At 23.3% G+C, this 14,411-nt stretch overlaps 2 protein-coding genes across 3 annotated transcripts; one reads left to right on the forward strand and one right to left on the reverse strand.

The window, feature by feature from the left end:
• The first annotated feature begins 338 nt into the window (after nt 1–338).
• On the forward strand, nt 339–10,896 carry LOC108003656 (protogenin). Its single transcript, XM_017066069.3, has 20 exons — nt 339–471; nt 1,012–1,274; nt 1,372–1,504; nt 1,595–1,748; nt 1,816–1,890; nt 2,012–2,238; nt 2,353–2,498; nt 2,712–2,871; nt 2,942–3,226; nt 3,322–3,489; nt 3,583–3,774; nt 3,869–4,053; nt 4,147–4,294; nt 4,401–4,490; nt 4,570–4,723; nt 4,804–4,937; nt 5,026–5,379; nt 5,831–6,099; nt 6,182–6,289; nt 6,364–10,896. The coding sequence occupies exons 1-20, from the start codon at nt 405–407 to the stop codon at nt 6,565–6,567; spliced, it is 3,516 nt and encodes a 1,171-aa protein (XP_016921558.1). The 5' UTR covers nt 339–404; the 3' UTR covers nt 6,568–10,896.
• LOC108003676 (uncharacterized) lies at nt 10,834–13,974 on the reverse strand. 2 transcript variants are annotated; one of them, XM_017066103.3, is made up of 7 exons: nt 13,212–13,974; nt 12,955–13,128; nt 12,635–12,837; nt 12,414–12,567; nt 12,052–12,320; nt 11,500–11,715; nt 10,834–11,411 (listed from the first exon to the last, which is right to left on the reverse strand). In XM_017066103.3, exons 1-7 carry the CDS (start codon nt 13,258–13,260, stop codon nt 11,358–11,360), a joined length of 1,119 nt encoding a protein of 372 aa, XP_016921592.1. In that variant the 5' UTR covers nt 13,261–13,974; the 3' UTR covers nt 10,834–11,357. The 2 variants fall into 2 exon arrangements, with proteins under 2 accessions (XP_016921592.1, XP_016921593.1); XM_017066104.3 differs by having other exon boundaries at nt 12,955–13,053; nt 13,212–13,613.
• Nucleotides 13,975–14,411: the final 437 nt, after the last annotated feature.

Here is a 14,411-nt window from a genome sequence, read left to right on the forward strand (position 1 = left end):
TTGCCGCATGTAGCACTGCAGTATAGTCAAGAATTTTGGATCTTCTTTCCTTACTCTAAAAATTATATAAACAAGGTTAGTAGAGTTAGAAGATGGCAAGAAACGAATAAATCGCGTGCTAATGCAAACGAAGTTAATCAAGCATTATTCACGACGACCGTGTAACTCTCGGTATTGTCGACGTCCTCGAGATTTCGGTGACGATATATTATTTCGTTTAATGATAATGTGAAAAAGCAGAATAAAACTTAAAAAAGGGTAAGAGTTCGGCAAACGGAACAGCCAAAAACTCTTGCAGGCGATGTCAAACATGCGGCGACGAATATTACAAGGAAGTCTACCAAATCGACGGTATATTTCGGCTAAGATTTGTCAGTGAAACTAGTGCCAATGAGTGTGAATATATGGCGGCGCGAGTATTTTTACTGAGTATCTTGTTTACAGAAGTGCTAAAGCCCGTTTATGCCGCAGGTGCATCTCCCTCTTTTCTTCCTATCTAATCTGTTTATATTCTTTAAACTGATATATATTGAACCATGCGTTAACGTCTTTTCTTTTGTATTCTTATCAATGATTAGAATTTCGATATTTTTTTTCTTTATGAAGCACATTATTATTTTTTATGAAATACATTATTTGTTAAAATAAGAATATTTGAATATTTAAATACTTAGTGTTAAAAAAACAATTGTGTATTTTGTTTATATTATTATAATATGCATGAAAATAATTTTTGACATAATTTTTAAAATGATTAAATATTAATTATTAATTGATAAAATGGTAATTATGAAAAAATTTATTTTATCTTAATATGTAAATTAATATAATTTTGTATATAACAAGTATAGTTTTGTATAGTTTAATTATACATAATGATTATAGTGATGATATGAATATAATGATTATATTTTTTAACTATATATTATTTAAAAAATTATGAAAATTTAAAACATATTTTAACATATTTTTAACTATAATTTTATAACTTATAATTTTAAATATATTTAGGTGTTAAAGAAATTGGAATTGGTTTGCATACTAAAAACGTGTCAAAATCAGAAGGCTTCAATATTAATCCAACCAAAGCTTCTGGTATAACATTGGAAGTTCAACCTAGTGGTCATGTGATATTAGGAAAAAAAGGAATTACACTCACTTGTATAACTGGATCAAATCAAAATATTTCTTGGTTACACAATGGAATATCAGCACCACCATGTGGTATTACACGTTGTACTCTTCTTAAAAATGGTTCTCTTCATTTACATAAGGTATAAAAACATTGAAAAATATTATTATATTATTATTATATTATTTAATATTATTTTAAAATTAAATCAATTATTATTTATTTTATTATTGTGATAGATGGTGCAGAAATTTAGAGAAAAAAATATTACTACAATTAATTTTAGAGATTATTATAAAGATGAGTATCGTTGTGTAGTACATACTAATTTTGGACTTTTAAGATCATCACCTACATTTATTCAAATAGCAGGTAAGTTTCTTATTTAATATATTGCTATTAAACTTTAAAAATTTATAATATTGAATAATATTATAGTATATAATTATATAATTTGTTTAGAATTTGCTTACGTATTTAAAGAGTCTCCAGAAAATATAACTGTACAAGAAGGTGAAATTACAAGATTATCTTGTTTAATAGATAGTGTTCCTTTTCCTAATATTACATGGCAGCATAATGAAAAAATATTATTGCCCAATCAGAGTAATTTAAAGTAAGTAATTCTTTAACAGAAATTAATAATTCAATATTTTATTATAATTAAAATTTTTATATTTTAGTAATAAGTATATAATGGTACCACCAGGTGTTCTGTACATAAAAGCAACGAAGTTATCAGATGCTGGTACATATAGGTATGTACATATATTATATTAGTAAGTAACAATAATAAAATATATTTATTTACATAAATCATAAAACATTTCATACAATAAAATTATAAAAAAAAATATAATGAATCATTTATATTTTTAGATGCATAGTAAATAATGAATTCCTAAAAAAAACTAAAAAAAGTAAAGAAGCAAAATTAACTGTTATTTCACAACCTGAGGGTAATGGATCGTATATACCACCATTGTTATTTCCACAAATTTCATACAATCATTGGTTATTAAATGGATCAAATCTTAGTTTAACATGTGCTGCATCTGGATATCCACCACCAATTATAATGTGGTCATTTATTCCTCGCTATATTGGTATTTTAAATATGTATATTAGTAATATTAGTAGTATTATAGTGATATTTATAATATAATAAATAGAGATTTATTTATATATTATATACATTTAAGTTTTTTTTTAAATTTTAGCCAATCATAATGTTGCACAACCTCGCATTTTGCTTAATTCTAGTATTGGTATTAGTATATTATCACTAGTAAATGTGAGTGTATCTGATGCAGGAGTTTATATATGTTCTGTAAAAAACTTTATTACAAATAATGTGGAAATTCAAGTAAGTAATATTTCAGATTATTATTATATATAATTATTTTAAAAATACATTACATATAAAAATGTAATATATAATATAATATAATATAATATAATATAATATAATATAATATATGTGTATATTACATTATAATATAATATAATATATATATATATATTATATATATATTATATATATATATATATATATACACACACATACAAAATATTTCAGAATATAACAGTAAATATATTAATACCACCATCATTTGTGAAAATACCTACAAATCAAATATGTCCAAATGGAAGAACAGCAAGATTTGAATGTCAAGCACAAGGCTTACCTGTGCCTAAAATATATTGGTTAAAAGATTCATTAAATATCACAATCAATGGTATACAATCAATTATTTGTTATAATATTTATTTACATTTATACATAACATATAGTAAATATTTTTACAGGACGTAGAACTGTATATATAAAAGAATCTAATAAAATGGAACTAGCAATATCGGCAACAGTTCCATCTGATGCTGGTATTTATCAATGTGTTGCTGTAAATTCAGCAGGAGAAATTTGGGCTGCAGGTCGGCTTCAAGTAAATACATCTCGTAATAGTCCTGCTGCACCTACCTCTTTAAAATGTCGTGCTCTATCACCAGTTAAAATTTTTATTTCCTGGGTACCACCAAAGTCTCTATCACATAGCAGTATTAAAGCTTATACCGTCCATTATAGTCCCGTAGGTAAGTTTTTTTAACCGAAATATATAAAAATATTATACATATGATGAATAATTAAAAATATTATAATATTTTTTAACATTTTATATATCATAAAGAAGGAGGTAAAGAAGAAGTTTCTCCGCCTGAACCGGGTAATTCTACATCAGTAGAAGTGACAAAACTTCTTGAACCATATACTAATTATTCCTTCTATATACGAGTGTGGAACAATTATGGTCCTAGTGATCAATCTGCCACCATTTTGTGTTCTACAGCCCCAAGTGGTACATTATTTTTTAATATTATAATATCATTATTTAATATCATAAATAATTACAAAAAAAAATTAAAAAATATAAATTTTGTTTTTCATTCAGTTCCTAAAGGTGCACCAAAAGTAAACGTGAATATACTTAGTAGTACAAAGTTAAATATATCATGGGAGCCATTAACTAAAAAGGAGTCTCGTGGTATTGTGGTAGAATATAAATTACAGTTTAGATTGCATGAACATCCATCATCTCGGGTTTTTTATTTATCCGCTAACAATAAATCCTATATACTTTCTGGTATGCATAAATATATACAAATTATTCTCTTTTGTATAATATTATTAAATTTTTCTTTCCTGTTTTATTTTGAAATTAATTCATATTTTTAAAGATTTAAAACCTGGAGCACAATATGATTTAAGAGTATTAGCCAGAACAAAACAAGGTTGGCCTAATGTAACTGAATCACAATTAAAATGGACTACTGTTACTATGCCACCAGCTGAATCTAATCAATTTGTTATAAAAAATATTGTGGATGTACAAGTATTAATAGTAAATACTTCAATTGTGAAGGTTAATATATAAATTTTTTTTTATCATATCTTATTTTAAAAAAGTATTTAAATTATTATATTTCTAATGTTAAAATAATTTTTATCATATCAGGTGAAATGGAAAATAAATGTTCATGAAAATGACAAAATTGAATCGAAATTTGATCTTTGGCAAATTTATTGTGAAAATCAAAGTGGACATAAATTAGAAAATATTTTTTTACCACAAAATGTTACCGAATATGTATTTACTAATCTTAGTAAGTATTAAACATGATATATCTTTTATTTTTAAAAAATTATATATTTATTGTATATATTGTATTGTGAAATTTTTAAAAATTTTCTATGAATCTTTTTGTTTAGATATAAATGTTTCTTTTACAATGGGTTTATGTATGATAAGTTCTGGTAAAGCAACAGGCTGTTTAACAAAACAAATAGAAACTAGTACAAGTAAGAATATTAAATTAATAATTTTGCTTATCATTATGATAAATATTAATTTTATATATTATTTTTATTTATTAATTAGATAATGTACCAATGGCCTTGGAAGCAATTCCTGTTTCATCTACTTCTATAAATGTGACATGGTCTCTAAATGGTGTGCATGAAATAAATTCTTTCGAATTATGTTATCATGCAATTCATGCAGCAAATTCAGATAATCCTAAATGTTCTATATTGTATGTAATAAGTTGATTTTTTTCATTATAATTTAAATTAATCTTTTAAAATTAAATTATTTTTAATATATTTTTTATAGGAACGATACAAAAGCAAATGTGGATAAACTGAAACCATTTACATTATATCAATTTAAAGTAAGGGCCATTCAAAATAATACAAACCAAAGCAATTTTTATAGTGAGTCTGTAGAATGCTATACAAATGAAGATAGTAAGTGAAATAAATATATATCATATTTATTCATAAAATCATTAAACAAGTAACATTATAATAATTTTTAATTAATAATTCATTTCAGTCCCTGGAAAAGTAGAAGAAGTACAATGGTTTTTAATAAATAATACAAAAATACGAATTGCATGGAAGGAACCAAGTAATATAAATGGTATTATACAAAATTATTTTATTATATATACCATGGACTTAATGGATTCAGTTAAATCATGGAGAAATGTGACAGTACCTGGTAATAAAACTTCGACAACTTTACCTGGATTAATTCCGGGGAAACGATATTTTGTGATGGTACAGGCTATGACAAAAGCTGGTTATGGTAAACTATCAGATCCTATAATAATCCTTACTGGTGGTTCATCAAATCCACCAAATCCACAAAAACCATCACAAAATATAAGATCTGATCAAAGTCTTGGTGAGTAAATTTATTTATTTAGATAAAAAACATTTTTAAACATCGGAAAACTAACAATCTACTAAATCGGAAGAATATGAAGAATATAAGAGATGTTTTTTTTTAATTATTCTTTAATTTTTTCATTATACTGTTAATTACAAAAGTTACAAAAATTAATATTGTAAAACTAATTAAAATTATTGGAAAATAATTCACTGAATTAATTTCTATTGAACATTTAGTATGAGTTTAGATGTAAAAATTTTCATGCAACTATTTGATTGAATTATTTGATTAAAAAATATGAATGATATACAAATGAAAAAATATACATACAAATGTATGTTTTAAAATTTGTCATTATCTATCAATTAGAAGTTTCAAAAAATTAACAAAATAAAAAAAGAGAAGAATTTTTCTTTATCAATATTTCATTCTTATCCAATATTTTATATTTATTTATTTTTAGGTGTAATTCTTGGTGTAAGCATAAGTATTGGATTTATTAAAATTTGTCTCTGCAGTATATATTGTCGAAAAAAATGTGAAAATGCTCGTATTTTAAGAGAAACAGCACAATCTACAAAAAATCGAACTTCAGTACGAAATAGATGTTGTACAGATCAAATGTCTACATCAGTAAGTCAACAAATGAATAGTAGAGTGGTACCTAATGAAATTGAACTTGCTGTTCTTTGTCCCACGTCTCCAATTACTAATCCTCATTTAGACACTAAAGTATGTAAAAATGTATTTGTAATACATATAACATAGTATTAAATTTAAATAAAAAATTTTAAAAAAATATACATTATTATAGGGTGGAAAATCTAATGGTATTCTTGAATCTTGCGTAAAAGAACCTTTATTACCATCATGGGAAATAAATGGTGAACCAAAAGATATTCATACAACAAAAAATTCTCAGGTATTTTACTGAAGTATTTTAAATAATACGAAATTATTATAATATATAAAACTAATATATTTTTTAAAATATAGTACAAAATAATGGACAATGTTGTCTTGAGTGAACAAAAGCAGGATCAAGAACAAGATTTAGATGGCACGCAACTCACAATGGTCAATTGTACTTTAAAAAGTAGTAATAGCAGCTTAAATAATAATTCTGGTTGTCCAGACGGAGATACATCTTTATCAAAATCTATGTGTATATCTGTTCCGACGCTTGGACCAAATGGATGAAAAAAAACATTAGGCAATATAATTGCGTGTTCATGTTTTCCACCTATGCTCCCGTGCTACAGGTAGGATGTAAAAATTTTCATGCAACTTGAATTATTTGATTAAAAAAAAAGAATATATATAAATGAAAAAATATACATACAAATGTATGTATGAATTACAAGAACAAAATTCTTAATAAAGCAATGCAAGTTACTATATTTTACAAGTTTAATACGGCATAACTTGTAAATAAAAATACTAATGCATCTAGATTATTGTAAATAATAATAGTTTAAAAGTGCATTGAATCTTTTGACTATTATCTTGTATATAATGTTTCAAAGCAAGTTAGTAATATTGACAACACAGTATTTCTATGTTAACAATTTGACAAGAAAAAATCTAATAATTTTTAGATTTGATTTTATATAAAATGATACCATGGCACAGATATGTTAATGATACTTAATAATATTCATAACTTGCTCATATATCTATTGAGATGATATTTATTAAAAAAAAAAAAAAAAAGAATGTAAAATTGGAAATCAAGAAAATGAAATAATATCAAAATTTCTGATATATTAACACATGAAACATCTATTAATTATAAATATGTTCATAAAATATCATGTTTTGAATATTAATGAAAGACATAAACAATACATTCCTTACATTAGAAAACAAAATTATTGAATATCTAAATACGGGTATGGCCTAATCTATTTCACAATATATATTGCTTTTTAAAAAAGCAATATAGTACTGATCATTCCAAAATCTTAAATTTTCTATTAATTATATCTAAATTAACAAAAAATTCTTAGGTTTTAAGAAATTAAGAAAAATACTAATCAGATTTTATGTATAAAAAATATAGTCTTAAGTTTTTTTCTTTTATTATAAATAATATAATTACATATGTAGCATTACAAATCTTGGTAAATATTTATTCTATTAAAAAAAATAAGATATCAAACATTTTTAAAAAAAGTAATTGAAATGTCCATATTAATTTAATAGGATCTTTTTTATACTAAATATTGATAATTATAGTATATATTATTAAAAATTATAAGAACAGGAAAAAATAAAATTTTTTTAATATATGTAAAAAATATCTAAAAAGTAAAATAAATAAAACAATTCAAATCATTCAAATATTAATGTAATAATTGAAAATATATAATATTATATATTTTTTCCTGTTCACATAATAAAGATAAGTCTTTTATGTTGTACAAGACATTTAAAGTTAACTACATCATACAAAGCAAAAAGTAAAAATGAAAGAAAACTATAAATACATATTCCAGACTGGTGCATGTTACCATGACAGAAAAACCCACAACACAGTACCTGATAGTATAAGCTATATCTTTTAGAGTGAGACGTAGATATGTCATGTTATTATTATTGTGTACCTCCATTAATTGTTATTTATTACATTTTACATTCAGTACTATTTTAAATGATCATATTACACTGAATTTATGCAATAATATAGTCATTACAAGCACAGTATGAAATCATGTAAAAATAGAATTAATTCAAGCTGCACATGCTAGAGATTTTATATATTTATTATGCAGAGTTTTACATTTTTGTACAAAATAATTTGTTAAACATATAATTTAAAATCATTTTCAATTCTGCTTTGTGTTGAAATGATGTTGCTATGAATAGAGATTTTTTATATTATATATCTGAACATTTTTAAATTTAATTCACGATTTATTTTTATGAAAACTCAATATTAAAATTGTTAAAAAATTTTACAAGATCTGATTAGAAGTTTTATGAAAGATAACTTCATTTGAACACCATTTATGAATTTGTTACATATTCTATGATCACAATTATTAGAATCTCAATTTTATTAACATAAATTATTTTAGCTATTTATTCTTGACAAATTATGTTGTTATGAAACATAGATACATTTCACTGATAGAATGCTTGTTTTGTGATTTTTATTTAAATGATTTGTTTTCTATTTGTTATCATATTTAACACAACTTGTTACATTTTATGTTATTCACATATACTTTAGTATACTTTTATATTTGTTGAAGGTATTCATATGTTACTCTTCTTAGAGTTAAATAAAAAATGAGAATTGATATATAATTATAGGCAACTAGTAACTAATCGCTCATGAATTCGTTTTTTTTTTGCATTAATTTTTAAAATATTTTTTGCACTGTATGTATATGTTAATTATTAAGCTTGTACAATTTTCTAATATTAACGAAATTTAAATTACGAATATTGTAAAGAAAATGGTATTATTTTTAAAGAAAAAAAAAATAACAGATCAAAAAAATTAATAAACAAAAAAAAATATAATAATTAATATTGCGACAAAATATTCGATGGTAAATGTTACATCTATGTCACTTTAAAAAATATTTTAGTTTTATTGTACACAAATCTTAATTAATGTATTATAAAGTATTTTTATTTTTTAGCAGCATAATGTACTGTATTAAGCGCGATATTGTTTTATTTGCTATGAACATAATTTTCTTTATGCAAATCTTATTTATATTAATTCGTATCTTGTATAAAAAGTTTCCAGTTTATAAGACAACATTTACTAAATTTAAAATGAATTGAAAAAAATATTGGTATTAAATTGGTATGATATAATATTTATGATTAATTGTATAAAGAGAGAAAAAAAAAAGATGTGATAAGTTTTAAAGTTTATAAAAGAAATAGAGTCGCCGTGCTGTTATCTAAGCATTTTATTATCAAAAGATGAATTACAGTATTGAAGTACAAAGCAATAAACACTGTTATTTTTAGACTACAGATAGTGAAAGACAAGTATTGTAAATGTTACATTTAGAATATAACAATTTATATTTGAAAAAATATTTTGAAATTGAGGCTATTTTGATTACAAATTTTTTAAAAAATATTTGTTTGTCTTATAAATTATTGTATACATTGATTTAGAAATATTATAATTTATTTCTTTACTATTATTCTAGTGGTATTTTGATTAAGTACATAATATATTGTTATTCATATGTACTATGTTTATCATTTATGCATAAAATTTCTTCATTCAAACTTGTACCTTTACTAAATAATAAGAAAAATAGTATTATTTCATTTCATTTGCAATAATTTTTTATTAAATATCAATCTGATAGTATTGGCTATACAGATAAAGTATTAATTATATTGTACGGCGACTCTAGTCAAGTAAATATACCTCTATAACTGCCACCCTATACAGGGTAGATATTTTACATTACTTAATTTTAACTTAACCTCAGTACCTATTACACAGCACTATGATTTTAGTTTACACAATTTACCTCAAAAAATTTATTGTCTCATTCAATGAGTAGATATAGCCAAGACATTATACTTTATTTTATATAAGACATATATGAAAAGATAAACTTGATAAAAAATGAAATATGTATTAATATCATTAATTATAGCAATTATTGTATATTAAGAAAACTTTAATTTATTTTTTCACAAAACCTTTATCTTTTTTTTTTTCATAAAACCTATATAATTATTCTATTACTGTAATTATACTGGTTTTTTAGGGTGCAGTTACTTTGTATATATTTTTATTATGATTATGTATATATATATATTATCTTCAGAAAATACTAAAATTATATATTTTAATATATTATGTATAATAAATTATAGATTATAATCTATTGTTTAAAGTATTAAAACGATACACAAAATATTTAATGATATTGTTGACTTTCAATATCTTGTTGTAATCAATAATTGAAATAAAAGTAAGGTAGTGTATCGTTATTAATTGTATTAAAACATGTAAAAAATATCCTTCTGAAAAATATTCATTTGTAAACAATTGCAAAGGTATAAAAAAAAATAAGCAAATAAATGCATAAATGAATAACTTTATTATTAAAGAATTAATAACAATTATTTTAAAAGAGTATTACTATTAATTTTATTTTGATAATTATCGCCATTTTATTATAATATTTTATGCAAAAATTAAGTTTACTTTTATATAATTTTCTTCATTTTTTTATTTTTATTAATTTTCTTGTTTGGCATTTTTGAAATATTTTCTAACTTAATTAATATTATTTGTACTTGATTTAATACATTATATAATTTGATATAATATTTTAAATTTATATAACCACAAAAGCAGTCAATTTATTTGGAATAAAAAGATTTCTAAGTTATTCTGAATCAATAGCTTTTGGAAGATATATATTAAATGGAATGCAATGGATATAAAAACATAATTCGCATTTCTACAGATTTCATTAATTGTTTAACAGTTTTATTTATTCTTCCAGTCTTAAAAAAAATTTAGTATAAAAAGCATTTTGGCGATTACATGATTCTCTAAAATATTTATCCAAATAATGTTATGTGTTATAATATATTATATTTAGGCATGTAAATATCTAGTTTTACATTCATTTTTCATTATTCTTTAACTTCAAGTTATTTGTATAATGTCGAAACTTGACTAGCAACTCTAAGATGCAAAAATTTTATACCTCAAACTATAATAAAATTAAGTACATTAAATCCTAGTTTATCACATTCGCAATAGGCTTATATATGAAATCTTCATATTCCATTTTTTTATAAACATGACTAACAATATTTGTTAGCTGGTAAAATACGAGTAATGTATAACATACATACAATATGCAAATACAAAGTATGCAATTTGCATAGATTACTAGGCACAAGGTGAAACGCTCCAAAAATTATTTCATAAAAATTATTAAGCTTTCTCAGTATTTGATCTTGGCAGTCTGTAATGTTAAAATTTATAGAACCAAAGAATGTGGAAATATTTTCATGTTTACATAATCGTCAAGAACCTATAAATAATTAATAAATAATTAAAATATTTAATAAAAACAATAATAAAGAGATTATATTGTTTTAATTACATAAATAATTATTAACCTCTTTCAAAGCATCTTTTGTGAGTTTTGGATAAAGATAAGTAAATCCAATACTCAATAATTTTCCTGTTTGCAGATATAGATGTTTATTATAAAGAAGCTCTTGATCTATATATGGAGATAAAGGACTATTTTCCACTCCATCTTTATTACAAGCTTCTGCCCAAGGTCCCATATGTTTGTCATTTACTTCTTCAACAACAGAACTCATATCTGTCTAAAATATATATAAATTAAAATAATTTTAAATTTCACAAATCTAAAATAAAAAATTAAAATCTAAAATATTTCCATTATTTTAAAATATATATAGCAAATATAATTCCTATAATTGTATGTGTGTGTGTGTGTGTGCGTGCGCGCGCGCGCGCGTGTATGCTTTAAAATAGTTAATTTAATTATTTTTAAATTAATAAAAAAAATATATACAATATGTGCATATACATGATACATATAGAACAATATAAACCTGCATAATAAAATATATACATAAAGAATAACATAAATAAATATATAAAAAAAAAAAAAAGAAAAAAATAATTTTCTTCCATACTTTAGCTAGGGTGGATAATGCAGTACCCCAATAATCATGATTGATGTTAAATAATTCTGAAACTATAGCACTGATTGATCCTTGAGTTGAATCATCTTCATCAACAACATTGTATGTTTTGCCTATAGTATTTGGGCTATTTACTACATGCCAAATAGCTCTAGCTACATCTCTCACATGAACTGTATTCATATGAAGATCTGGTCCCCAAAGTAATTTCATCATTTCTCCTAAATGTTTATAAACAGCTCCTACTACTAAACGTGGTGCTATAAAAAAATTTTTTATCTATATATGAAATATTTTTAAAAAATTATATTTATTTATTTTTAATTTTTTAATAAAAAATACATTATTATTACCTAATCCATTTCTATCACCACAACCATATACAATAGCTGGTCTAAGTATTGTATAATTTAAATTTGGTATATTTTTTAAATCATTCTCTACTTGTAATTTATATTTTGCAACAAATGTCCATGGTTCTCCAGATTCTTCTTCTTTAAGAGGATGCTAAAAAATATTAAAACTTGATATTTGTAATAAATTATTTGACACAATAATAATAAAATTCACATACTTTTTCAGAAGTACTAAAATTACCAGAAGATATTTCTACATAATGATTAACTTGTAATTTTGCAGCTTGTTGAGCACAATTTATACTCAACTTATAAATTCCTTCTTTATATACAGGATCTGTTTGACCACTTTTTGTTTCTCCAGCACAATTGATTACAAAATCAATTGGATTATCAGATAAAAATGCATTTTGACAAGATACTATAAACAAAAAATTCAAAGACTAATTATAATATACTATATATAAAATACATAGTTAATAATTATTGCAATTGTTTTGTCGAAATTATATAAAACTTTTACCGATATTCGTATTACCTGCATTGATTAAATTAGCGCTTTTAAATTCAAGCAAAGGATGTTCAAATAATTGTTGATGTTTAGCATTTAGCCAAGCGGTTTGCGGTGGTACTTTATCTACGACACGTATAAAAGACACAAGATCGTTATCAAGTAAATATTCTACAAGATTACGACCTATGAAACCACATCCTGTTTCAACGATAAAATTTCTTTTCAGTTATGTTATTTATCACTTCCGCTATATACTATCATATAAATTAAAATATTTTTACCTCCTAAAATGATTATTCTTGGCTTTTTATCAGAACCAGATGTTGCCATAATTATTTGTCATTTAAATTTACACCGTTATTTCTTTATAAGTTTCGTATACTTATGTCAAAATGAAGAAAACGTTAAGCGTTATGATATTTCATAAAAAAAAACTTCAATTGCGATATAGTTATCAAATCACTGTGCCACCCTTCATCTAACCTTAAAAATTTATTGCAATTAAATATGCTATCACTGTATTACACCAATATTTCTTATCAAGATCATCAATACTAAATGTAGTTTTTAACTGTCTTAAGTTAGAGGAAGACAGAATCATGAGGTACCGTTCACTGACAATTCTCGAATGCAATTTAAATACATTCCAAATCGTATATCAGTCACTAATAAACAAAATATGAAGAACAACTACTAAAAAACGAGATTACGAATGATCGATATATTTGGTCGAGTTCTAAAATTGTTACAAATATAGTCGATAGAAATGTTCTTCTTCTTTATTGACAGAGATTTGATTTAACAATAATTATAAATATTTATTATAGATTTCATTATATATTCTATATATTGCGAGTTTAGCAATTAAAATTAAAAAAATTGTTATATATTATAATATTATCTGTATGTATATATTAAAACTATTATTTTCATATAATAATAAGATGTAAAAATTTTTTATTTATGTTTTAATATTTTTTCTGATGTTTTTTCTTAATCTATACTAAATAAAATATTAAAATATGCAAGTATTTTATAATTCAATCAAGTTTTGTAATTAAAAAAATAAAATATAAAATGCAACTCAAGTTTCTATCAACGTCGATGTTCTATTGCCATCTATTAGTTTATGATCTATTTGCTGTGCGTCTGGCATGTAGGATTATAAAATCAGAAGTTCAGTTGATTTTTTTGAAATATTACATTTAAAGTGTACTTGTATCTATTAAATTTTATCATTTGTTCATTAAAATAATTGTAATAGTTCGAAAGTGATCAAAATCGCACTGATTAGTAATAAAAAAATGATATAAATTCATGGTGTCTGTGTTCCGACATAAATGTGAGAGAGGAAAGGAAGAGAGATGTGTTGGTGGATGAATTACTACAATTTGCTTAATAGCTAATAGACTCAATTCCTTTTCTTTTTTAATTTATTGCCTTCAATCTTCTTGGCAAACATGGTGCCATAGTATTTGAAA

The sequence above is a fragment of the Apis cerana genome, linkage group LG4 (genome assembly GCF_029169275.1).
Source record: "Apis cerana isolate GH-2021 linkage group LG4, AcerK_1.0, whole genome shotgun sequence".
NCBI classification, from domain to species: domain Eukaryota; kingdom Metazoa; phylum Arthropoda; class Insecta; order Hymenoptera; family Apidae; genus Apis; species Apis cerana.